The sequence below is a fragment of the Umbelopsis ramanniana genome (assembly GCF_025399195.1).
Source record: "Umbelopsis ramanniana AG unplaced genomic scaffold K450scaffold_21, whole genome shotgun sequence".
Taxonomy (NCBI): domain Eukaryota; kingdom Fungi; phylum Mucoromycota; class Umbelopsidomycetes; order Umbelopsidales; family Umbelopsidaceae; genus Umbelopsis; species Umbelopsis ramanniana.
In genome coordinates, this window is record NW_026252107.1 from 22,302 (window position 1) to 45,018 (window position 22,717).

The window sequence follows — 22,717 nt, forward strand, 5'->3', positions numbered from 1 at the left end:
AACAAAAGGTGTGACCTTGCTGCCTCAGTCTCGAGGGCAAATGACTGCGAACTTCAATCTCCACTGAGCCACACAAAAACGGTTTCCACTTTGGCCTGCATTTCGCGCTATTATTGAAGCCGTCTTCGAATACTCCTTCATACACCATCCAAAATAAGTCAGTGAATAATGTAGAGCCGTTAAAATGGGCTGGATGAACATTTGGTTATTCTATTATTCTATATGGAGAGATTCTGTCAAAAGCTTAGCCAAATCCTGGATGGCTTCATCCTCTTGTGTTATATCGTATTCTTCGTCTATATAGGACTGTATCCGCTTCATTGATTGAGCTAAAGACGTAGCCAATACATGATCTACACACGAATGAGTTTAAGGGTTTCCCACATTGCATCATTCATACAAACAATCACACTTACCATATTCGCTACTTTCCACAATCTTGTAGGCACCAATGGCCCAAACGACGTGCATTAAGTTTTTTGCCACAGTCTTATTGAAACCGCCAATACCAATGCCTCTTCCCTCTTCTTCTAATCGCTCTGTCGCCCAAGTAACTAGTTTTAAGGCATCCGATTTCAGTTCTGGCGACGAATAGAGCAAATCCGTAGCTTGCATGTATACAATCATGTGCCTAATAACTTGAAGCGATCTGACGAGAAGTTCTGTATTAAGAGTGTTCATGACAATAACCATGTACCTCGAGATGACTGACGGTCTGTCAGCAGCAGTAGCCAGGAATCGAGTAAGGTGTGGGCTGTCTATTACTGACTGTTCTGCCATGTTGATAGTAAACACAAGAAATCCTTCCAATAGACTTTTTGCGATGACCCAATTGGTTTGCTAAGGTTAGCATGTTGTTTGTTTCAAACGTCAGAAGTGTTGGTTGATAGCAGTAGGTGCTTACCGTGTAGCTTCATGTAATACCCTAGCATCATTCTCATTCCAGAGTATGGAGCTGATGAGAAGGAAAATATCTTCCTGTTCTAACAAAACGGCTCCGGTGTCATGATGGCAAGCAATGTTTGCAAGTGTCCCAACCGTCAGCTCTCGTGTCCTGGGTCGCTTTGTCGAGGTACATATCTGCCCGTCTCAAGTTAGCAGAGGTTGTATGATAACTGCTGAGATAACCTGTTTTACCAACCTTGAGAGCAATAACCTGTATATTGTTTTCCAGCATTGCTGCTGCATATTCATCAATACTAGCGAGATCCCAAGCTGCACAAAGGGTACGCTCAAGAGGAGTGTCTTCGATCGAATCCAGCTGTAAGCCGTCCATATTGTCACCGATCACATTCTCAACAAGCCTAAGAATGATAGGCGCAACAGTAGCATTCGGTTGCGAAGTCGTTTCACATTCGTAATCTAAAGGTGGTGATGGATTGCGAAAACTCATTCCACCTGCATACCTGTGGAGGGTCGAGGTGCGTTTGGAAAGTGGTGACTTTGAAAACTCAACATCAAGAAAAATTCATGGACTGGATCTGGTTCCCTGCCAGTTTTCCATTAATCACTAAGCCAATCACTGAGCAGGTTACGAATCAATGGATTTTTATGTAGTTTATATTTCACAAAGGGAAGAACTAGTGAGAAGAAATGCTGATAAGGATAGGTTAATTCAAATACAAAATGATGAAGAAATAGTGAATAATTGGTGTGAAGACAATTTATCCGCTGCAGCTCATGCAAGCTTCTCGGTTGTCCAGTGAGCATTGCATAGCGGCCAAGTTTTCTTCATTCGTCTTTCGCTCGGCAACGTTAAGGTTTTTGAGCGCGTTTTGATCAACAGTGAACTAGTTATGTGACAGAATTCGTTAACAACATACTCATTACTACTATTGACCCTTATGCGTTTCTTACCTTAATAGCATCTACAGCAGGTCGGGATCGAAGATAATACATGCCGGTCTTGAGACCCTTTTGCCAAGAGTAGAAATGCATGGATGTCAATTTACCATTGGTAGGTTCGGCTATGAATAGGTTGAGGGACTGAGATTGGTCAACAAAAGCACCACGGTCGGCTGCCATGTCAATGATAACTCTCTGTGACAATTCCCAGACGGTTTTGTATAGCTTCTTGAGATCCTCTGGGATATCGGGTACTTGTTGAACGCTGCCGTTGTGAGCAATGATCATGTTTTTGATGTTGTCGTTCCAGAGGCCTCTCTCAATCAAGTCCTTCAGCAAATGTTGGTTCTGCAAACCGATGAGTGTCAATCAATAGGCACGATGATCAAGCTCAGGTATATCATAATCAATGTACTTACAACAACTTGGAATTCACCACTCATGACACGACGAGTGTAAATATTGCTTGTATAGGGCTCGAAGCATTCATTGTTACCCAAAATCTGACTGGTGCTGGCAGTGGGCATAGGTGCTACCAACAAGGAGTTGCGGACACCGTGCTTAGCAATATTTTGTCTCAAGGTGTCCCAGTCCCAGCGATCAGAAGGCTTGACTCCCCACATGTCAGGCTGCAGGATACCTTGGCTGACGGGAGAACCTTGATAAGTTTGGTATGGTCCATCTACAGCAGCGATCTCACAGGAAGACTCCAAGGCAGCGTGATAAATTGTCTCGAAAATATCTTTGTTCAACTGCTTAGCTTCGGGCGAGTCGAAAGGGTAACGGAGCAGGAGGAAGGCATCGGCAAGACCTTGGACACCAAGACCAACACTGAGAGAAAATGATTGGTTACATTATGAAAAAACGTGGAACGCACTATAGGCTATTTTGTACTTACGGTCTGTGGCGCATATTGCTGTTTCTAGCTTCAGGAACAGGGTAATAGTTGGCATCGATGACTTTGTTCAAGTTCTTGGCAACAACCTTAGCAATGGAGTGTAGCGTTTCAAAATCAAAGGTCTTTGTTTCTAGATTGACAAACTTGGGAAGGGCAAGCGAGGCCAAATTGCAGACAGCAACTTCATCAGGGGCAGTGTACTCGATAATTTCAGTGCACAGATTTGAACTGGTGATGGTGCCGAGATTTTTCTGATTGGATTTTTCATTGCAAGCATCTTAAAATAGATGATGAATATTCGAACGACAGCCACTTGATGTGTACTAATATCACTACTTACCTTTGTAGAGAATGTAGGGCATACCAGTTTCAATTTGAGCGTCCAAGATGGAGAACCAAAGCTTTTGAGCAGGAATTACCTTTCTAGCTTTACCTTGACGCTCGTATTTTTCATAGAGTTCTTCAAACTCCTTGCCATAGGTATCACACAATCCTACAGCTTCATTTGGACAGAATAGTGACCAATCCTCGTTCGCTTTGACTCCTGCAATATAAAAGTTCTATAAGTAAGTGTGGGATGCTTCTAACCAGCCATATCGCGCATCACGTACTCTTCATGAACAAGTCAGGAATCCACAAGCCAAGGAACAAATCTCTGGCACGAAGTTCTTCTTTGCCAGAATTTTTGCGCAAATCAAGGAAATCAAAAATGTCAGAGTGCCAAGGCTCAGTGTACCTTTGATGAAATGTTAGCCTCCATCAACTTCACCACAGCTCCATTCACTCTGAGAAAATTTATCTTACATTGCAAAACTGCCGTTGCGTTTGCCACCTCCTTGATTGACGAAACGTGCGGTATCATTGAATACGCGAAGCATAGGGACGATTCCGTTGGAAGTACCATTGGTACCAGCGATGTAAGAGCCAGAAGCACGAATCTTTTGGAAACTGACACCAACTCCACCAGATGATTTGGAGATGCGAGCACACGTGGTCAGAGTATCGTAAATGCCTTCAATGCTATAACATGAAATAAGTAACAGGATGATGTGAATCAAAGAGTCATGGTAATTGAAGTTTACCTATCGTCCTTCATCTGAACAAGGAAACAACTGGACATTTGTGGTTTGGGGGTACCAGCGTTGAACATAGTGGGAGTTGCGTGAGTGAAGTAACGCTTGGACATGAGGTCGTAGGTCTCTATGGCAGCATCAATATTGCTACCGTGAATACCTAACGCAACGCGCATAAGCAAATGTTGTGGCCGTTCGACAACCTTGCCTGAAAGTTAAGTGTGTTATGATGACGATCTAGATGTAAATCAAGAGGGTATGGAAAAAGGCTCACTGTTGCAGCGCATGAGGTAGCTTTTTTCCAATGTCTTGAAACCGAAAAAATTGTAGTCGTAGTCACGCTCATAATCAATAGCCTTGTTGATTCTCTCCGCGTTAGCCATGGTAACGTCATACATATCCTTTGAAACCAAAGGAACTTGGCAATTTTGGATAGGGTGAATGTAATTGTAGAGCTTTTCAACTACAGTACTAAAGTCTTCATCGGTCTCCTTGTGAAGGTTGGAGACGGCAATGCGAGCAGCCAGAATAGCATAGTCAGGATGTGTTGTGGTCAAGTAAGCTGCTGTCTCAGCTGTCAAGTTATCGAGTTCTATAGTTGTGATGCCTTGATACATGCCAGTGACGACCTAAACAAAGTCACCACCAAAGAACAGTCAGTTATGGTCAGAGACGCGCCATGAGGTGGATGAGTAATCACTACACTTACCTTTTGAGCAATTTTTGCAGGGTCGACGTATCTTTCGTCAAGACCAGAGGCCAATCTTGAGATTCTTGAAGAAATCTTGTCGAAGTGAACTTTTTCAGTTCTACCGTCTGTAATGTTTCAAAATAGGTACGGTAAGCACGAAGGCCATTAGCTTTTAACAAGGAATCTGGTTTTTGACTTGCCTCTTTTAACTACAAACATGAGTCCTTTTTCAAAATGCTAGGTTGTGAATATAAGTTGAGTCTTGTGGCCAGACAAGATAGGTTGCTTTGAGAAAGGGGAAATATAAAAAGACAAAAACGTGAAGGATTAAGACGCGTCGCGAAATTTTGTTAAAAAAAAAAAGCGTCAAGAATTCGTAACCCAGATCCACACCGCCACTGAGTTTCTGGCCAGGGAGAGGAAGCTTAGCAAAACTCGGGGCACACTAACAACAATCTGAGTATTCAGATCTAGAACTATGGGCTCTAGATGAAAATCCATGAAAGAAATAGACTTCATTTCATTCATTGTTATGAGACGCGTTCTAAACAACGCGTTTTCTTAGCCTTCAGGCCCGTCTCTACAGTCATAGCTGAGTCATCAAACAAAACCGTCACTCTAAGGGTTTAACGATTATTATTAATGTGTACGTGGTGGCATGTGTTACAAAAGTAATGCTGCTGTGGGTGTCTTTGTTTGATTCAATGCCTTTACTGCAATCTCAATCTAAACAAAAAACAAAGGTGAGATGGTACTACCAATGGTAATATAGCACGGACCTATTGACAAAATACTTACGCATGCAACAAACACAGCTATGACCTGTAGTAGAGAGCAATATAGTCAGTAAATAAAATGAAGTGCTGTATAAAGATAAGGCAGGAGGTGCTTTTAACTTACAATCAACCAAATAATGATCAGTGTCTGGTACCTGCAAATTGAACGCGTAAAGTTAATGGATCAGCTAAATGGGGTCCACCGCGTCAATTAAGGTTCAACTTACTCCACTCCAAAGTGATTCAGATGCTCTCTTAACATGCTGAGAAGGTCGGATATGACACCGCATCGATCATTGAGAATTTTTGCACGTTGAGGGATTTCAAGATAATCTAAAGGCGACCGCGAACATTTGAGTAACTGAAAAATTCATGTGCCCTTATTTTACATCAATGCCATATCATACCACGTATTGCTTTGTAGAGGGACTGAAGCGAGGGCTCTGACCAGAAAATCTCAGGAGTATCTAAAAATGTTGTATGATGAATATACAGCAGATACACATCAAAGGTATTCGCAATGGACGTGGCCTTACCAAGCACATTCGAGACAAGATTCACATGCATTCTCAGTTTGAAAAGATGACCACTGATCTGTGTGATTTCAGTTCGGTTCATATCCAGTCGACCGGTTTGGGCCAGCTTCTTTGGAATATGCTTGGTATCCTACATAGTGATCAAACGCTGTTAAATAATGGCTATCTTTTCCCATGTTGTACTAACTGCTTATCAAAAATGTATGTACCTCAATAGTGTTGTCCATCATATCTTCAAACCGTGCCAGTACCGCACTTTGGCTCACACCATGACTGATAGTAAGCTTGATCATATGATTTCCGCTCTTCAAAGTGATCATATCGTTGAAAATTCGTGGTTTTGCTTGGTTAGTATCATATTGGAAGTGCATTTCTTCGATCTGCATTTCTTGTAGATCATCCTCACTATCTTCGAGTGGGCGAATTCTAAACGGTGCAAGATCTTCAAGCAGCAATAACTCTTGTGCACGACTGAAATTCCAGAGAACGACTACGCCGTAGTCGAAAACGAAAAGCTCTCCACCTTCAAACCTCGAACTGGCATCGGGAGTTTTTGGTGTCGTAGGAAGTTCATTGTCAGCTAGGTTATTGGAAGTCGTTGCTTCGGCTGCATGCTCTTCGTCGTTAAATTCAGTATCGCTATCAGTGAGCTCGACTGGCGGACCTGCCATTTCGGTGAGACTACCATACAGACTGGTGAATTCGGGAGTTTTGTTTCCTACATAGTGGGGTGTCTCTTCGTTCGCAGTCGGAGATGAGGTATAGTCATACTTTGTTGATGTTCCTTCATCGTGGTAATCATAGCTAGAGTTGGCTTGCTCTGCTGTTTCTTTATAATCTGGTAGTGTTTGGGCTTCATAGCGCGCTGTGTCTTGATGTTCATGTCTCTGTGACGAGTAATGGGAATACCTTTGCTGGTCGACATCTTCTCTATAATGGTCTTCGTCATAATCGTAGACATGATTATCATAAGATGATGTAGGCTCATTATTATGGCTGGAGTTACCAGGCCATGGAGCGCTCCTTACTCGTACATTCGAAGCATTTTTTCGGCCGCCAGGACGTAAAGTCATAAGCGGGAAGTGATAGCGGGCGTACAAACATTCGTCATAGAACCTTGGGGAGACATGATGCTGCTGGCGTAGAAATTCGCTCAGTTCCTTCAAGTTGTTTCCCTCAGCAGTGCAGTAAGCTGACAACCGTGGGAGGTTTGCAAAGTCTCTTTGATCCTTTGTCATTCTCTCGGCTATTGTACGAGACCCGGAGAGGTGAAAGTCTAAGGGTAATCGCAGGCCAAGGCCGTTGTCATGTATTTGATCATCGTCATCGTCAACCGGAGGTTCTGCAGCACTTGGGAAGAGAACAAGCTTCTGTGATGTCTTTGTGCTTCTCAGAGGTTGCGCTGGTTTTATACGTTGAAAGCTTTCAGATCGATATCGATCAGGCGTTAGAGGTTGCGGGACTGGGTTCGACTTCAGGACGGCTTTACTGATGGCTGAAGGACGCAAAGGTGTAATGTCGGTCGCTCGTCGCTTGAGAAGAGAAGGACCGAACCTAGAAGGACTTACAGAGCTATCCATAGAATTCCTTTTAGTGTTTAAACGAGTGGCTATAGACATTGGCTGCTGGTGATAGTCGCCCTCCATCCTGCCAGAGAATGACAGACGGACTTTTTTTCGGTCGGCAATGAAAGAGCGCAACCTTTTATTGCTTTCTCCATATGGGACTTTTAACTATACTGAAGAAAAATCGGCAAAAAGAGAAGGAGATGCGAATTCTCATGCTGTAAGTGTTCAATAATAATGTAGGCAATTCTGTTCTACTCCTCAAGGTAGCTAATCATAGTCCATTCCCTTCTTCATGCTAGCGGTCTTGACAATGCCGGGAAGACCACCATTTTGAAGCGAATCAACGGTGAACCCATTGACACAATCTCACCAACGCTTGGCTTCAATATCAAAACGCTGGAACATGGACCTTATAAGCTCAATATTTGGGATGTAGGCGGTCAGAAATCAATTCGGTCTTACTGGCGCAACTACTTTGAGCAGACCGATGCACTCGTTTGGGTAGTTGATTCAGCAGACCGATTACGCGTCGATGATTGCCGGCAGGAGCTAGCACAACTACTTCAGGAAGAGGTGAAACATATTTAATGTGAAAAGATGCATGTAGTTTCCGCGCTGACCACTTTTTGGCACAAAGCGTTTAGCAGGCGCGACGTTACTGGTATTCGCCAATAAGCAAGATATACCAAGTGCAATGACAGATCTTCAGTTAAAAGAGGTACTATGATGATCCAGCTTTTGAGTGCTTTTTGAGAATTTTTAATAATTGGATATCGTATACTACAGGCCTTGGATCTGGACTCTATCAAATCACATCACTGGAGCATCCAGGCTTGCAGCGCAGTAACGGGCGAAAATCTATTGCAGGGCATGGATTGGGTAGTTGAAGATATTGCGTCTAGAATCTACATGATGGATTGATACCAAGAGACATTTAGACAAAGGAGAATAGACAAAAGCTTAATGATTATAATTGCGCAAGCGTTGTTGCAGATATTTATAATGTGCATTCCGAACAATGGGATGAGTATCATCTTTGTCATTGTGGAATGGATGCAAAAATCAACAGCAGGGGAAGCAAAAGAAAAAAGAGACATAGGTCACTGAGAGGAGGGAACACCAAAGGAGATGCAATACAGGCAGAAAGAACATGGGTTGCAAAACATAACATACAGAGAAAAGAAATGAACGATGACAAGGATGATAGAAGGACGAGTGATGGTGTGAGAAAGCATGGATGGAAGAGAAATGGGAAGCAGATACTTTTGGGCAATCAAAAGGCATGATGTCCGTGGTGAGGGAGTGAAAGTGGTATGTCTTGAGGTAATACACTGAAAGATCTACATGGTAAAAGAGGTATCAAATGGATTATAATTTGCTCTTCTCACAAATGGGTTGGGTTGGCAAACATCTATCGCTTGGTAGATGCTCGCTTTGATGCTTGGTGATATCTTGTTTCTACAGTGCATTAGTTACGATGTTGTCAAGCACGGCCGTCACGTCTCGTACGGTAGCAAGCTCCTCCAGGAATGGTATCATATCAATCAGTTCACTGTCATGAGGGTCATTGAACCACGACGAGACAGGTACAGCGTTGGCTGGGTGGAACAGATAACTAGCTGGAGAGTTATCCAGTATGATCACTTCTGTTACATTCCTGCCTAATTGAGACAGATCCTTGACGTATGTGCCCATGTGGTTGAAGCAGGACTCTCGGAATAGCCGATGTTGGACTACCCGATGAATGTCTAAGACATCAAGAACAGGATCTGCATACTGTAAAAGTAGTAGAATGATCATGGGGACTCAGCCATTTGTTCACTATGAGACATTAATCAATAATAATGAAAGCTTTACCTTTGATAAACTAGCAGTGAATACTACTATCTCGTATATGCTGCTCATTCGCTTCATAAAATTATCAACACCAGGTCTCTTGAGCACATATACATTGTGCACTGTTCCATCAATTTCCACTGGTACGATCATATCGGCTTGTTGAGTGGCCTATTTCAAGTGTCAAGAATGTGTTGTCAAAAGAAAAGGCGGGCGATGTTTCATAATGTTTCAATTTACCGTACCTTAAAAGAACTATGTACCAACGTTTCGTCCAAGTCTAAGACCAGGCACTTTTTTCCCTGGTCTTCAGGAGCCAGACTAGACAAAAGCCATGCGTGTTGATGATGCTGAGCAATTTGAAACAAAAGGAGCATGATTAGAGCGACTCTTCTCTATGTTTGACAGTATCTTTTTACAAATACTGGAAGGAAAAAAAATAAATCTTACCGGATAATGCAAAGCGTCATAATGTACAATTGGTTCATGCTGTGGAGGGATAAAGTTGGTGGCAACAATGGGTGGAACAGGCAATAGGGTAGATGCAGGAGAGCGAGGGTCTGGAAGTGCTTGTTCACCGTTGTCGGGGGCATCTTCTCGCTTATCGACTACCGATGGTTCGCTTTCAGCAGCAGTGTTGGAGTCTACAGTCTGGCCGGCAGAACCATCACTGGGGGCCACAGTTTCATCCTCGGCAACCACGGATTCGTCGGGTCGGGGTCCCTTTTCCGATAAGCTAATATGTTGGCGGCTATTATTGAGAGTGGCTTCTACGGAAACACTATCCACATCACGTTTTTCCAACTCACTGAGCTTGGATGATAAGTCGGTAAAAGAGGTCGCAGTTTGCGAAGAAGTTGCGTTATTATTCTGGAAGATAGTTTGCTGTGGTTCGGTCGATCTGTCGCCATCATGCATACGGTTGCTGAGTCCGAAGGAACAGCAGCTCCATCGGGAGAAAAGGTTCGGCTTCCGATGGGCATCGGTTTCTTTGGATTCTTCCAGATGAACCCTACGTGGGGTATTAGATCTCCCAGAATGTGAGAGAATCAACCGTTTTCCTGTAGATACAATATGCGGAAGATGAATATTGAATGCCATATTCTTTGCTCTCTTACAAAATTTGGTCAAGCATTTAGGATCGGGAGTTGGCTGAGATACAACAGCCATTTGATGACCAACGAGAAGATACGCCCACAACCAACGGTTTTAACATCACTACTTTCCTCGAGTGCATGCCACAGAAAATACAAAAACAAGGGAATAATAATAAATTCACACTTACCGTATCGTTTCAAAAGTTGACCGTATTTGGTACAGCCGCTGCTCGCGTTTTCAATATGTGAGGAAGCTAGCTCAACACTTTTGTTGCGTACAGAGCCTATTTCCGTATGCTGGTGTGAAGGCCAAGGTCGAAAGGAGGTTCTTTTAGTCATGGTCTATGGGGAAAGTCAATGAGTATGAAAAGGGTGCTATGCTCGGCGTTTGGTGCGCTTTGTACTATACAGGGCGGAAGGGAAACCAAAATCGAAAACAGAAATCAGAGTACAAAAAAGAAAATGCTCGGTAGTCTCAAAGGACTAACAATGAGAATACAAATTATTGACGAGATTGTTCAAGAATGCAACACAGAAATGTTGATGTGGGTGTACAAAAGTGTCCACTTTGCTTTTGCAGACGTTTTATTTTTTTGGGATTGGGAGGAAATTTTACTGTGTTGCCTTGCCTTGGCGGGGCTGAAACCCGCTATCACACAAACTTGACGTATCTTAACAGCGAGTGTCAATTGTAGCCTTTCATACTGAAGCCTCTAGTGACAACGAGGAAAACAGTAGAAGAATGAAATATGAAGCGGCTTTCAAGCCAGCCATTTCAAAGTAAGTACTCAATGTTTATGGCTAAATTAAAGCAGTGGGCAAAGTTTACAAGACTCAAACCCCGTCGCTGGCACGTTCAAAGCTGCAGTACAGGACTGGCAGGAAACGTTCTATTTAGTGTCTTCTCTGCCTAACAGTGAGCAAAAGTGTATAGAGTCACCATGCAAAAAAAGAAATTGTGCCTGCCAAGTAGGGATGGATGAAACATGTATTGCCTGCTCGCTATAATTAAACTGCTTAATTACCTCTGCTATTGAGCCAAACGAAACCATGCGTTGAATTACTCATGACAAATAACAGTATCATCGATGTATTGTCATTAATGGTTGAAAGGAGCTCTGGTATATCGAATCTAACACGTGCGATACACTTGATGAACATTTGTGTGCTTGAAACTGGAGTGTGCCTGCTCAAGCAAATTGACATTATCAGCGCCAATTCTTCATCGTACGTTATATGCAGAGATTGTGGCCAATAATATGCGAGTGAAAATCACAAGCGTTGAAGGCGTTTATAAAAAAAAAAAACCATTAACTCTACAATTATCCTATCGAGCACTTTCTATTCTGCTGCTAAGAACGGATTCTCGATCTCTTCAGACCCATCAACTGGAGAAATAAGAATGATGGCTGTGCCTCTCAAAACTGAAAGACCTAGGGTTCGCTTCTGGCTTGTATACTGATCGGTTTCCAAGTCCTTAATATGCTCAGTGGTATTATCCAGAACGAGGTTGAGAAGAGGATCGTAACCTTTCAGGGTACCAACCACTAAAAAATAAAATAGGTGAATAGCTGCTTTGGATTTAAATGGAAAGGGTTGTCATTTGTAGCGCTCACCTTCTCTACCGCCGCTAAACTTTACGCGAATCTCTTTGTCTTGGTATTTGCTTAAATCGAGGATAGATTCTTTCTTTGGTTTTTCTTGGCCAGCCTGGCTACCACCTCGGCCACCACCTCGACCGCCTCGTCCGCTGCCACGGCCTCTGTCACCACCGCCTCGACTTGATCCTCTTGCACCCTTTTGAATTAAAACCGATCGCGATTTAGTTTGCGGCAAAGTAGTAGTGAAAAATATCAATTGTAATCAAACTTACTCTTTCTGACATATTGTTGTGTTATGTATGTGTAGGTGTTGACTATGACTTTTAAATGCTGTTCAAATGTCGACGGTAATTAATACACCAAATGAGCGAACGAATTGGCAAAACCACTAGAAGATAATTGGGTGTCAGCAAGCTTGGCATGGATGATCATTACGAACGTTCTAAAAGATCCAATCAAGGAGTGAAGCAATCAACAGATCTTTCAGCTTACCTAGAATTTTTGTTTCCAAATGAACGGAGCAGATCAGAGACTCTGAGCCGAGCAAGTGAAATCACAGCGTGACGCGCCTTTTGAGCTGTGTGCCAAGCTGGTCATCAGAGTATCCCCGCTCTCTTCCCTCCAGCACTACAACCCCTACACTTCGAATGTCAGGTACCCAGTAGCTCTCAGTTCAGTTGCTATCGAGTAAACCTTTTTCATAGTATAAACATTTCACTTCTATATAGAACAGCAGCCAAATGCCGCTCAGCGCTACAAGGCGCATCATACATATGAAGCCCAAAGAGATGACGAGCTCACTTTGATGAAAGGCGACATTGTTAACGTTACCGACCTTTCTGACCCTGACTGGTGGGTTGGCGAGACTGCCAACGGCAAGTCTGGTTATTTCCCCAGCAACGTAAGTCGTAGTTGTAAGAACTCACACAAGGCAGTTGACTTCGTACTTCCGACGGTACTAAACTGCTGTCCAATTTTTCTGCATGGTTCAGTTTGTTGATCCTGTCAGTGATAGCCAAGAACAAAATAATAGTGAGGATGCTACTGAAGGAGCTTCTGAAGAACCAGCAGCTGCTAAGGAAGAGACCGGTACCACTGAAGAAGCGGGGCATGACCAGAAGGAGACTCCGCAAGGTACGTCATGCGAAATTCGGCTGTTGGATGTGTTTGCCAACAACATACTTACCGATCACTGTTTGAATCGCAGTCCGAGTTATAGGATTGGCTCGAGTAATGGAAGACTATGCTATGCAAGAACCAGGCGAGATCACTCTCCACAAAGGTGTCATTGTGAATGTTTTGGAAGACAATGGTGAATACATGAAGGGTGAAGTCAACGGAAAGGTTGGTACGTTCCCTTCCAAGGTAAGCAGAAATTCCGGTGCATCACTTTTATTTTTTGCTGCCAAGTGTTGATATATTCATACAAACCTTTGCAGTACGTCGAATTTAATGAGATCCCTGGTCAACCAGAATTTGGTCGACCATCCTCAATGAGCCAGTCGGTTGAAGAACCCGACACTGAGAGTAGACGTAAGAAGATTTATCTTTTACCATTTGGAAGTATGAGGACAAATTTCTTATTGACTATGGATAATAGCCAAGTCTGGATTCAGACTTGCAGCATATGGTGTGAAGCAAGGCGGAATCGGAAGCTTGTTGGCTGGTGGCATTCCTGTTTTGAGACCAAGCGGTGCCAAGAAGACACAAAGCCAAGATTCTATTTCTAAACAAGAAGCACAAGTGGTAAGGAACTGTAGTTAAGCAAAAAAAGGTATCTCCTGTCTTTGATGCTCACTGTTGGGGTTTCTACTTTAAGTCAAAACCTCCTCCAGCTACTCCAAAGTCGCCTGCTGAAAATGCATCACCTAGCATCCCAGAGGTTAGCAGCCCACAGTCCATTGGTTCTTCGACACCTGCTACTCCTCCGGCTCGTAGCGAACCCACTTCGGCCCCGGTTGCCAAAGGTTTGTAGTTTTGGTATCGCATATGGACAAAGTACAATATTTTACTAAGTCATTATGTTGAACAGGCATCAAAGGAATTGTAACCCATCACTATGATCCAGACCAAGAAGACGAGCTAACTCTAATGAAAGGAGAGTACGTCACCATTTTGGAACGTGAATCAGACGATGGATGGTGGAAGGGTGTCAACGAACGTGGCGAAATAGGCGTATTCCCTTCCAACTTTGTGAAGGAGATTACCGAAGAAACTCCTCCCCCTCCCCCTACGAGAACCTCAAAGCGCATGTCATCTAGCACTGAGAGCGCACAAAAGTCTCCTGTTGTTGGAAGTGCTCGTCCACCACTTGCGCGCCCTCCTTCAATTCCAGGTGGTTCCCGTCCATCCTCATATGCCTCCATGGGCAACAGACCATCCTCCATTTCTGAAAACGCACCTCTTAGCTCACCTCCTCCTCTACCAAGCTCACCATCTCCAGCACGCACCTTTTCGATGACTTCGAATACATCTGCTCGCTCTCAAGGATCGCCTATCGTTAGTCAAACAAAATCTGGAGAGGCTAACACTGCACCATTTGACGCTGAGCCCGAAGATATCAAATCGCCTTCTGCCATTCAGCCTATCGGCGCACCGGTTGCAGAAACGGACTTTTCAGATGTTGCATCCGATGTACCAAGTTCTATGGCCGTTGAAGTCTCGTCGTCTGTGGCAGAAGAGCCCATTGATGAACCTGAGGAAGACAGCACCGAGTCCAACGAAAAGATCGAACCGGAAGCTCAGTCAGAACCTGCCCCAGTAGTTGAAGAAGAGCTTGCCCCTACTCCAGCACAACCAGAAGAAGTTGAACCCGTCGTGGAAGGAGAGGCTAAAACAGAAGTGGAAGCAGAACAACCCGTTGAAGACGTTGCTCCCGCAGTTGTTGAGAGTGAGAAGCAACCTGAAAATGCTGAAGTCGCGGAAGTGGCTACAGAAAACGACGTTGTGGAAGAGCATAAGGAAGAAGAAGATACCAAATTGGCAGAGCCCATTAAGGATGATGTTGCTACGGCTGAAGCTGCTGAAGAGGAACCATCTGCTCCTGTTGAGCCAGAGGAAGTAAAACCTGACTTCGATTCTATCACAAGTGGACCGAAGCTTGCTGGCCCTAACCGAGCGAGACCCTCACGCAGCCGACGACCCCAAGAGAGCAAGCCTAGTGAACCCAGTCAAACAGCACTGTTGGAGGAAGAGGTTGCCAAGGTTAGTATTAGCAGACGCTGCGGCCTAACTGACGCATTTTGAATTAACCAATATTTTCAGCAACCTGAGGAGAAGGCGCCTGTCGAAGAAAAAGCAGCACCTGCTCCACCTGCCAAACCCATCAAGCCTATTTTCCAAAAATTCCCAACACCTTTCGCTGGTGCAGACGCTAGTGCGCGCACACTAAAGCCAGTTCAGCGTCGAATGTGGGAGCCCGCAGAAGCAACTCAAGAGAGCAGCAGCTCAGAGAAAAAGGCTGAAGAGAAGAAAGAAGAACCCGCACGCGGCGTTAAGAACATTAGCTCTCGGTTCAACTTTGCCGGTGTGCCTTCTGGTGGCGGCAATGAAGTTTTGGAAACAAAGTTGAGAAATCATACCAAGAATGAAGTCGAGAAGGCTCGCAAAGATCTTGAGCGTCAGCTCAGTGAGGAACGCGAGGAACGTAAGCGTTTGGAGGAGAAGGTGGCTGATTTGTCCGCCAAACTTGAAGCGCTTATGGCGCAAATTGGTGAACAGTAGATGGAATCTAAGTTCTAACAATGATCTGTCTATACCACCCACCATTTTTTTTCCCTTCTTCTCGCACAGTCGGCGTCATTGATTCGGCTAATATATTTATCTTTTGTCTTACATGTATCTGGTGAAGGGTTTGATTTGATTGTACGTACTGACTTCTTATATTCTAAAGAGAATAAAATTTGAAAGGAAATAATAATAATGATGATATGGTGAATGTCTTTGGTATTTTAAAAAGTGATGGAAGTATATATCACACAATTCTAAGCTAGTATCGCACAAAGGAAGAAAGTTAATCTTGCTTGCGGACATAGCCAACGACTTTGAATGGTCGTAGAAGACCAGTACGACCGTCGATTTCACCATTCTGCTCTACATTGTCCTTGAGTTCAAAACGATACTTGCTGAAAATACCGTGAATCAAAGTGGCGATTTCAGCGAGGGCAAAGTTTCGACCAATGCAGATACGAGATCCCATGGAGAAAGGAGCAAACGAACCAGCAACCTTGAGTGGTTGTGACCAACGATCAGGCATATACTCCTCGGGTTGATCCCAGTAGCGAGGATCACGGTGCATACCATACAAAAACACGGTAATTTGCACTCCCTTGGGAATAACGGTATCGGGGGAGGATGGCAAGACAAAGTCGGATGAGGTCTCGCGAGTCAAGTTACTCGCTGGAGGATACATTCGCAAGCTTTCGTTGATCTGAACAGGACGTCAGTATCATACAGCAAACAAAAACCCCAAGTGAAGCAAAATTAACGAGTTGTATCACTTACGCATTGATTGACGAATTCAAGTTTTCGGGCTTGATCATATTGGATAGGGCCAGGAACTGACTTGACTTCATCGATAACACGCTGTTGTACATCCTTGTGGCGGGCGAGTTCGAGTGTCATAAACTACGCCGAAAACATAAAATCTATTTTAGTCTGTATGCTCTGTGATCACACTGCCCCAAAGATATAGATCTGTAAACACAACTTACGCTGAGGGTATTGGATGAGGTCTCAAAACCAGCCAAGAAGAAAACATACAGTTGGTCTCTAATTTCATTATCAGTGAGCTTTCTTCCATTGTCATCCTCAGCATCAAGCAAGAAATCCAAGATGGTTTTGTGCTCCTCACTATCCATTGAACCGGAGGCCCGAGCCTGCTTGCGGTCACGAATAGCTTTGTAGATAAACTTATCGACAATGATATTTGCCTGGCGGTAGGCGACATAGCGCATAAAATAACCTCCCATAGGGACGAGAAGCAGAGGGTTCTCCAGTTTTCGGATCAAGTAGTTCATGCTCTTCTTGAATTCCTTTGGTGCTTCGCCGGCACCAATCACATCGGCGATGATATCAAATGTGAAATCCGCAAACAATTCTGTCATATCCACCTCCTTGTCCACATAATTCTCCATATTGGCAACAAATTTTTCAGTGTGGCGAACAAAGGTGCTCTGAAGTACTTTGAGAGCGGGGATCTTGAATCCTTGATCTAACAAATTTCTCTGTGTTTTCCAAATGTGGCCGTGCGATCCTGCATGTTGGAGTGTCACCAAGTTATTCGCTCCCCAGTAACGTCGAACCTCATCGTTAGCTCCGCCTTTATCTAAATTCACTTGAAGATACACCTTCTTGAAATCCTCAGGGTCGGTTGTGACAACTAGATATGTCTAGTGTCAGTAGTGTAAAAGTTGCCACCGAGATGTACCTTGATAAACTTACCCATTGGTCCGACGGGTGTATGGAGCTTGAATACACGGCGCATCTCTGCTTGCAGATCCCTCACATGATAAAAGAAGGATTCTTCTCTCATTTGGCCGATAAAGAACATAGTTTTGATGTCAGGGCTTGGCAAGTTCAATTGCTTCAATCTGAAAAAAAAAAAGGTGGCGGTTAATTGGTATTTCCTTATTAACGTGGAAATCAGGAGGGTCCATACTTACTTCTTACGAGCATCAGCATCAAAGGCGACGAGATACGCAGCAAATGCAGCAACAGGAGTCAGCGCAAGGACTGCCGTGGTGGCAATGGTAGTTGCAGTGGAAATCATCAGAGGAAGAAGTAAAGAGAAAAGGGGGCGGAGCCCAGTAGGAGAGGGTAAATATAATCGAAAAAAATCGGTTGAGTCAAAAAAATGAACCACCGGGTTAAACTTGGGTTTATTACCGCGTATTTCCTGCATCTCTTCACCAGCGCTGTAAAGAAGCGCGGATAAACGATAAGATACCCTCCGTAAAGTAAAGTTACTGCCCATCATCACACAAACAATTCCATGGTTGGTGCCGAGCCTTACGATTTAAGTATGTACACTTTGTGTCTTTATTTTCCATGCTTATCCAAGAAATTTTTCTCGGAGAGTTCTTTTTTTAACCAATTCACAACGTGAATTCAAATTTGTGAATATGCTAATTTGACTACCTACAACTTGTGTAAAATTCAATTCTTCTTGTGGGCCTTGTAGTAGTTGATGAGACCATTGGTGGAGGCATCATGTGACTTGACCTCACCTGCACCAGTAAGTTCAGGCAAAATAGCCTTAGCCAATTGCTTACCGAGTTCAACACCCCATTGGTCGAAGGAGTTGATATCCCAGATGACACCCTGGGTGAAGATCTTGTGTTCGTACAAAGCAACCAAAGATCCGAGAGTGGCAGGGGTAAGCTTCTGGAAGAAAAGAGAGTTGGTGGGTCGGTTACCCTGGAAGATCTTGTGTGGGACGATGCTCTCAAATTGTTCTTGGGACTTGATCGACTTGTCATTTTTAAGTTCAGCACGGACGGCTTGTTCGTCCTTACCGACCATCAAGGCCTCGGTCTGAGCAAAGAAGTTGGACAAGAGAATATCGTGGTGCTTTCCACCAGAGATGGGGTTTTGGGTCTCCACAGGAGCAAGGAAATCGCAAGGAATCAACTTGGTACCTTGGTGAATGAGTTGATAGAAAGCGTGCTGACCGTTGGTACCGGGCTCACCCCAGATAATAGGACCAGTAGAGGTCTGGACTTGCTCACCAGAGCGAGAGACATATTTACCATTGGACTCCATATCGCCCTAATAAATAAACAAAAAACCATTGAGAACGTGGACATTTGCAGCAACCCATTGGGGGTAAACTTTTACCTGTTGGAAGTATGCGGAGAAACGGTGCATATATTGGTCATAGGGAAGAATGGCTTGGGTCTGGGCATTGAAGAAGTTGTTGTACCAGACACCCAAGACACCCATGATGACGGGCAAGTTCTCTTCCAAAGGAGCAGTCTTGAAGTGGTTATCCATTTCGTGAGCACCTAGGAGCAATTGATGGAAGTTGTCAAAGCCAATATAGATGGCAATGGACAAGCCAATAGCGGACCATAGAGAGTAACGTCCACCAACCCAGTCCCAGAAGCGGAACATGTTCTTAGTGTCGATACCAAAGGCAGAAACGGCTTGCTCATTGGTGGAGAGAGCAACAAAGTGCTTAGCAACATGAGATTGCTAATATTATTCATCAAGGGCATTAGTCAGTTATTCATCAGCATTGTAATTCAAACAGCGGTGGCCGTCAAGGGTCCACCCGAACGATTGACGTGCGAAAAATAATAATTCCGACTTGCATCATCAAGCTCTAGGTACCCAACCCGCGTGGCCCACCAATAAAAAATCACTACTACTTACCTCCTTAGCAAAAGAGAGGAACCAGTCCTTAGCAGAGACAGCATTGGTGATGGTTTCTTGTGTGGTGAAAGTCTTGGAGGCAATAATGAACAAGGTGGTTTCAGGGTTGACAACCTTGAGAACCTCAGCCAAGTGGGTTCCATCAATGTTGGAAACAAAGTGGGCATGGAGACCCTCCTTGGCATAGGGCTTGAGAGCCTCGGTGACCATGACAGGACCCAAGTCAGAACCACCAATACCAATGTTGACAATATCAGTGATAGCCTTGCCAGTGTAGCCCTTCCAGGTTCCGTTGCGGATAGCCTCTGAAGTCTGCTTCATCTGTTCCAGAACAGCGTTGACTTCAGGCATGACGTCCTCTCCGTTGTCATAGATAGGGGTGTTGGACAAGTTGCGCAAGGCAGTGTGCAAAACAGCACGGTCTTCAGTGAAGTTGATGTGTTCACCGCTGAACATCTTATCACGCATCTCAGCAACCTTGGCCTCCTTAGCCAAAGCAATCAAGTTCTTGAAAATATCATCAGTGATGATGTTCTTTGAGAAATCCAACAAAATGGACGAGTTGGAGGTCTTGAAGCTTCTAGAGAACTTCTCAAATCGGGAGGGATCCTTAGCGAAGAGATCCTTCATGACCAAAGACTTTCCTTCGGTCTCGTACTGCTGTTGCAGTGTTTGCCATGTAGAGAGCTTGTTAGCAAGAACCATTGAAGAGTTGTGTAAAGAGAAAAGATGACACGAAAATCAAGAAGTGTCGGGGGAGGTAAGACTATTTTATATGCGGCGGAAAAATCAGCCCCAAAATAATCCTGGGCCAGATCTCCGTCTCTCCCGCTATTGCCCTTGCTTTTTTCCAATGCTTGCGTCACACAGCAAGTAACCCAGCACACTTAATTCTCCTTCTGGTAAATGTGCTATTTTATACACTGATGATCAGTGTTGTATAGAGCAGAAGTTCGGTTCGGTTGGAATAAAAAATGAGCCGGAAAAGGATGGGATAGCCTAGAATGTCTTGATGAACCGTAGCAAAGTGATATTCGTACGCTTGAAAACCTAGAGTCACGTTTTAAGCTTTGGGCAAAGTACCGATCATGCCGCGAGCTTCTGCAGTGATGTGACTGTTCATCTTGATCAACCCTGCAAACTAATTTTTTTTTTTTGAGTCGGTTGTAATATTCAAAACTTCAACTCGTCATTCCCCACACACAATGTCTGCTCCGGTAGCATCTTGTAAGACCGTTTTGGCTTCAAAGGTCTCGGCTTCCTTCCGGTAAGCGTTTATCGCAACGATTGCAATCAACTCTCATGCGCCGTTTTTAACAAACTAATAATCTCATAGTGATCAAATTAAGAAGGATATCAAAGAACGTGCTATCCGACCCAAGTTGGTAGGATTTCTCGCAAATGAGGACCCAGCTGCCATCAAGTATGCTGAGTGGACAGCCAAAACGTGCGCAGAAACTGGCGTTGAATTCGAACTTCGCAAGGTTGATAAGCAAGATCTTGAACAGAAGATCGATGAGGCTAATGAAGACAAGGCTGTCAATGGCATTATGGTCTATTACCCCGTGTTCGGAGGAAAGCAGGTAAAAAGCGTGAAGAGCTGAGAGAAAGTGATGAATAACGTCGGAGCATAGTGCTGATCATACTGTCATTGTATTGTAGGACCAATATTTGCAAAACTGCGTTAGCATTTACAAGGACGTAGAAGGATTGACCTTCAAGTATATCTACAACGTATATCACAATATCCGATTTTTGGATTCTGAAGAAACCACCAAATGCATCATTCCTTGTACCCCTCTTGCAGTTGTAAAGGCAAGTAATTCCTCCAAGCTGCTGGAGATTTGATCTGAAAGCGCCCCTCCATTAACCCTCCATGGCGGGAATAGATCATGGAATTCATCGGTGTATACAACGCTGTACTTCCTTATGGTAACCGTTTGTACGGACGCACCATCACTGTCATCAACCGAAGTGAAATTGTCGGCAGACCTTTGGCTGCTATGTTGGCCAATGATGGTGCAAAGGTCTACTCAGTCGATATCACTGGTATTCAAACCTTTACCCGCGGCACTGGCATCCAGCTTCAAGCCCACAAGGTTGAAGACACTGAATTGACTTTGGAGCAAGTCGTGCCACAATCCGACGTGGTTATTACTGGCGTTCCTGTCGCCAGCTACAAGCTTCCCTCCAAGCTTCTCAAGGATGGTGTGATTGCCATCAACTTTTCATCCTTTGCCAACTTTGAGGATGATGTGAAGCAGCATGCTTCGATTTTTGTTCCTTCCGTCGGTAAGGTGACGGTTGCTATGCTGGAGAGAAACTTGTTGCGCCTTCACGATTATCAACAACGTGAAGCCAAATAGAAAAATGGACCCTACCATTTTGTAAACATGTCTTAGATTTCAACATTTGCCTTTTTGTAACGATGCGATCCCTTCCAGCTCAGCATGTTCAGTGTAAAATATATATCATTTTGTATCGTCTCTTACAATAACTGTGTGTACTATAGTATATTGGAAGGGGGGTGGGTAATTACAAGTATTTATTGGTCGCGAGTGACTAGATCTGCGGTACCAAAGTTATCGATGCGCGGGTAGTTTATCCTTTGTTCATCCAGCTGGTTTTGACTCCAAACTAGCATTCGAAGCAAGCTTGGTAACTTTGGATCCTTCTCCTGGCTCTGACTAGTCAATATGGCAGCATTGAGTTCCGAAGCGGTCTTTTGACGTTGTGCGGGGTGAAGCAGGTCGCTAACAGGCGATTGTCGCGTGTCTTCAAACGCCATCAACGCCATAGTACGCTCCAATTCCTCTAAAAATTCAGGATTTTCCTCTCCCCTTGGTGCCATTTCTTCGGATGCGAAATCCAATGCTTCGGCAAATTCTCCGCGGCGTATCAGCTCGATCAATCGTTGTTGTTGAAGGTGAAAGAATAGCTGAGGATTGGTATCTAAAATCTGAAAGTACAGATAGAGCAGGTTAGCTTGAACCGGAAGGAACGTTTTTCCTTTGAAGAACTGGGGCCACATTTCTTCAGGTCATACTACTTACATCGGGGTTGAGATCGTTGACTCTTTCAATGGCGGCATCAACGTTGCCTGCCTGAACCGCCCGTCGAATGTCCATGCGATCTTGTATCGACGCTATATCAACCATTGGAGCCAAACCGCTTTCGATGCTGAACTGTTCAGCAGCATCCTTGTAGCCTTCTACCACAAGGTAGTTCATAACGAGTTTGTTGAGATCCCTACATAAGGTAGATTTTGATTCGTGAGTGTGTGAAAATGTAATGAGTAACTGAAGTCCCGTAATAAAGTCTCACATACTGCTTATTTATCTTGACATCAGCTAGCTTTTTCTCCCATTCCTCTTTTGATATTGTCTTTTTAGATGGTGTTGTAGTAGTGGACATTGGTGAAT

General features: G+C 44.1%; 13 protein-coding genes across 13 annotated transcripts; 4 read left to right on the forward strand and 9 right to left on the reverse strand.

Moving 5' to 3' along the window:
- K450DRAFT_236863 (uncharacterized protein) lies at positions 1–1,437 on the reverse strand. The gene is made up of 4 exons (XM_051588324.1): positions 1,142–1,437; positions 905–1,080; positions 417–814; positions 1–353 (listed from the first exon to the last, which is right to left on the reverse strand). Exons 1-4 carry the CDS (start codon positions 1,391–1,393, stop codon positions 214–216), a joined length of 966 nt encoding a protein of 321 aa, XP_051445403.1. The 5' UTR covers positions 1,394–1,437; the 3' UTR covers positions 1–213.
- Positions 1,438–1,526: 89 nt separating this feature from the next.
- On the reverse strand, positions 1,527–4,829 carry K450DRAFT_236866 (uncharacterized protein). Its single transcript, XM_051588325.1, has 11 exons — positions 4,708–4,829; positions 4,526–4,632; positions 4,091–4,445; positions 3,826–4,024; positions 3,548–3,763; positions 3,355–3,479; positions 3,084–3,287; positions 2,744–3,020; positions 2,265–2,676; positions 1,858–2,193; positions 1,527–1,790 (listed from the first exon to the last, which is right to left on the reverse strand). Exons 1-11 carry the CDS (start codon positions 4,724–4,726, stop codon positions 1,665–1,667), a joined length of 2,376 nt encoding a protein of 791 aa, XP_051445404.1. The 5' UTR covers positions 4,727–4,829; the 3' UTR covers positions 1,527–1,664.
- Positions 4,830–5,816: 987 nt separating this feature from the next.
- K450DRAFT_236873 (uncharacterized protein) lies at positions 5,817–7,532 on the reverse strand. Its single transcript, XM_051588326.1, has one exon. It carries the CDS (start codon positions 7,463–7,465, stop codon positions 6,002–6,004), a length of 1,464 nt encoding a protein of 487 aa, XP_051445405.1. The 5' UTR covers positions 7,466–7,532; the 3' UTR covers positions 5,817–6,001.
- Position 7,533: 1 nt separating this feature from the next.
- K450DRAFT_279880 (uncharacterized protein) lies at positions 7,534–8,764 on the forward strand. Its single transcript, XM_051593346.1, has 4 exons — positions 7,534–7,604; positions 7,687–7,960; positions 8,025–8,105; positions 8,174–8,764. The coding sequence occupies exons 1-4, from the start codon at positions 7,540–7,542 to the stop codon at positions 8,306–8,308; spliced, it is 555 nt and encodes a 184-aa protein (XP_051445406.1). The 5' UTR covers positions 7,534–7,539; the 3' UTR covers positions 8,309–8,764.
- An 81-nt stretch (positions 8,765–8,845) lies between these two features.
- K450DRAFT_173670 (uncharacterized protein) lies at positions 8,846–9,600 on the reverse strand (the record flags this gene model as incomplete). The annotated part of the gene is made up of 3 exons (XM_051584182.1): positions 8,846–9,163; positions 9,245–9,394; positions 9,469–9,600. The coding sequence occupies 3 exons, from the start codon at positions 9,598–9,600 to the stop codon at positions 8,846–8,848; spliced, it is 600 nt and encodes a 199-aa protein (XP_051445407.1).
- A 133-nt stretch (positions 9,601–9,733) lies between these two features.
- On the reverse strand, positions 9,734–10,828 carry K450DRAFT_236886 (uncharacterized protein). The gene is made up of 4 exons (XM_051588327.1): positions 10,773–10,828; positions 10,509–10,662; positions 10,033–10,284; positions 9,734–9,959 (listed from the first exon to the last, which is right to left on the reverse strand). Exons 2-4 carry the CDS (start codon positions 10,657–10,659, stop codon positions 9,868–9,870), a joined length of 495 nt encoding a protein of 164 aa, XP_051445408.1. The 5' UTR covers positions 10,660–10,662; positions 10,773–10,828; the 3' UTR covers positions 9,734–9,867.
- Positions 10,536–11,098, forward strand: K450DRAFT_236887 (uncharacterized protein). Its single transcript, XM_051588328.1, has one exon. It carries the CDS (start codon positions 10,678–10,680, stop codon positions 10,984–10,986), a length of 309 nt encoding a protein of 102 aa, XP_051445409.1. The 5' UTR covers positions 10,536–10,677; the 3' UTR covers positions 10,987–11,098.
- A 563-nt stretch (positions 11,099–11,661) lies between these two features.
- On the reverse strand, positions 11,662–12,205 carry K450DRAFT_270990 (uncharacterized protein; the record flags this gene model as incomplete). The annotated part of the gene is made up of 3 exons (XM_051592987.1): positions 11,662–11,867; positions 11,937–12,117; positions 12,194–12,205. The coding sequence occupies 3 exons, from the start codon at positions 12,203–12,205 to the stop codon at positions 11,662–11,664; spliced, it is 399 nt and encodes a 132-aa protein (XP_051445410.1).
- On the forward strand, positions 12,145–15,789 carry K450DRAFT_236892 (uncharacterized protein). The gene is made up of 9 exons (XM_051588329.1): positions 12,145–12,575; positions 12,650–12,822; positions 12,914–13,055; positions 13,129–13,286; positions 13,361–13,454; positions 13,522–13,667; positions 13,741–13,888; positions 13,954–15,125; positions 15,186–15,789. The coding sequence occupies exons 1-9, from the start codon at positions 12,569–12,571 to the stop codon at positions 15,642–15,644; spliced, it is 2,499 nt and encodes an 832-aa protein (XP_051445411.1). The 5' UTR covers positions 12,145–12,568; the 3' UTR covers positions 15,645–15,789.
- A 22-nt stretch (positions 15,790–15,811) lies between these two features.
- K450DRAFT_236900 (uncharacterized protein) lies at positions 15,812–17,820 on the reverse strand. The gene is made up of 5 exons (XM_051588330.1): positions 17,585–17,820; positions 17,364–17,512; positions 16,634–17,301; positions 16,425–16,547; positions 15,812–16,350 (listed from the first exon to the last, which is right to left on the reverse strand). The coding sequence occupies exons 1-5, from the start codon at positions 17,689–17,691 to the stop codon at positions 15,934–15,936; spliced, it is 1,464 nt and encodes a 487-aa protein (XP_051445412.1). The 5' UTR covers positions 17,692–17,820; the 3' UTR covers positions 15,812–15,933.
- A 257-nt stretch (positions 17,821–18,077) lies between these two features.
- Positions 18,078–20,000, reverse strand: K450DRAFT_198537 (uncharacterized protein; the record flags this gene model as incomplete). The annotated part of the gene is made up of 3 exons (XM_051584576.1): positions 18,078–18,689; positions 18,759–19,115; positions 19,296–20,000. The coding sequence occupies 3 exons, from the start codon at positions 19,998–20,000 to the stop codon at positions 18,078–18,080; spliced, it is 1,674 nt and encodes a 557-aa protein (XP_051445413.1).
- A 250-nt stretch (positions 20,001–20,250) lies between these two features.
- On the forward strand, positions 20,251–21,751 carry K450DRAFT_236904 (uncharacterized protein). The gene is made up of 4 exons (XM_051588331.1): positions 20,251–20,562; positions 20,632–20,878; positions 20,958–21,110; positions 21,185–21,751. The coding sequence occupies exons 1-4, from the start codon at positions 20,501–20,503 to the stop codon at positions 21,659–21,661; spliced, it is 939 nt and encodes a 312-aa protein (XP_051445414.1). The 5' UTR covers positions 20,251–20,500; the 3' UTR covers positions 21,662–21,751.
- Positions 21,752–21,840: 89 nt separating this feature from the next.
- On the reverse strand, positions 21,841–22,709 carry K450DRAFT_173625 (uncharacterized protein; the record flags this gene model as incomplete). The annotated part of the gene is made up of 3 exons (XM_051584181.1): positions 21,841–22,254; positions 22,349–22,544; positions 22,624–22,709. 3 exons carry the CDS (start codon positions 22,707–22,709, stop codon positions 21,841–21,843), a joined length of 696 nt encoding a protein of 231 aa, XP_051445415.1.
- Between the last annotated feature and the right edge of the window lie 8 nt (positions 22,710–22,717).

Coding starts and splice junctions, on each gene's coding strand:
- K450DRAFT_236863 (XM_051588324.1), bottom strand. CDS start 1,393: ATGAGTTTTCGCAATCCATCACCACCTTTAGATTACGAATGTGAAACG. Junction 815..904: donor GTATTACATGAAGCTACACG/GTAAGCACCTAC, acceptor CATCGCAAAAAG/TCTATTGGAAGGATTTCTTG. Junction 354..416: donor TGTGGAAAGTAGCGAATATG/GTAAGTGTGATT, acceptor ATTCGTGTGTAG/ATCATGTATTGGCTACGTCT.
- K450DRAFT_279880 (XM_051593346.1), top strand. CDS start 7,540: ATGGGACTTTTAACTATACTGAAGAAAAATCGGCAAAAAGAGAAGGAG. Junction 7,961..8,024: donor CACAACTACTTCAGGAAGAG/GTGAAACATATT, acceptor TTTGGCACAAAG/CGTTTAGCAGGCGCGACGTT. Junction 8,106..8,173: donor CAGATCTTCAGTTAAAAGAG/GTACTATGATGA, acceptor CGTATACTACAG/GCCTTGGATCTGGACTCTAT.
- K450DRAFT_236873 (XM_051588326.1), bottom strand. CDS start 7,465: ATGGAGGGCGACTATCACCAGCAGCCAATGTCTATAGCCACTCGTTTA.
- K450DRAFT_236900 (XM_051588330.1), bottom strand. CDS start 17,691: ATGATTTCCACTGCAACTACCATTGCCACCACGGCAGTCCTTGCGCTG. Junction 17,302..17,363: donor TACACCCGTCGGACCAATGG/GTAAGTTTATCA, acceptor AGACATATCTAG/TTGTCACAACCGACCCTGAG. Junction 16,548..16,633: donor CCTCATCCAATACCCTCAGC/GTAAGTTGTGTT, acceptor TTTTCGGCGTAG/TTTATGACACTCGAACTCGC.
- K450DRAFT_236892 (XM_051588329.1), top strand. Junction 13,668..13,740: donor CTAAACAAGAAGCACAAGTG/GTAAGGAACTGT, acceptor TTCTACTTTAAG/TCAAAACCTCCTCCAGCTAC. Junction 15,126..15,185: donor TGGAGGAAGAGGTTGCCAAG/GTTAGTATTAGC, acceptor CAATATTTTCAG/CAACCTGAGGAGAAGGCGCC.
- K450DRAFT_236887 (XM_051588328.1), top strand. CDS start 10,678: ATGAGTATGAAAAGGGTGCTATGCTCGGCGTTTGGTGCGCTTTGTACT.
- K450DRAFT_236886 (XM_051588327.1), bottom strand. CDS start 10,659: ATGACTAAAAGAACCTCCTTTCGACCTTGGCCTTCACACCAGCATACG. Junction 10,285..10,508: donor TCAACTTTTGAAACGATACG/GTAAGTGTGAAT, acceptor TTGTATCTACAG/GAAAACGGTTGATTCTCTCA. Junction 9,960..10,032: donor CGACTTATCATCCAAGCTCA/GTGAGTTGGAAA, acceptor CCAACATATTAG/CTTATCGGAAAAGGGACCCC.
- K450DRAFT_236904 (XM_051588331.1), top strand. CDS start 20,501: ATGTCTGCTCCGGTAGCATCTTGTAAGACCGTTTTGGCTTCAAAGGTC. Junction 20,563..20,631: donor AAGGTCTCGGCTTCCTTCCG/GTAAGCGTTTAT, acceptor ATAATCTCATAG/TGATCAAATTAAGAAGGATA. Junction 20,879..20,957: donor CCGTGTTCGGAGGAAAGCAG/GTAAAAAGCGTG, acceptor ATTGTATTGTAG/GACCAATATTTGCAAAACTG.
- K450DRAFT_236866 (XM_051588325.1), bottom strand. Junction 3,288..3,354: donor TCCTGACTTGTTCATGAAGA/GTACGTGATGCG, acceptor TTTATATTGCAG/GAGTCAAAGCGAACGAGGAT. Junction 1,791..1,857: donor CTGCTGTAGATGCTATTAAG/GTAAGAAACGCA, acceptor TCACATAACTAG/TTCACTGTTGATCAAAACGC.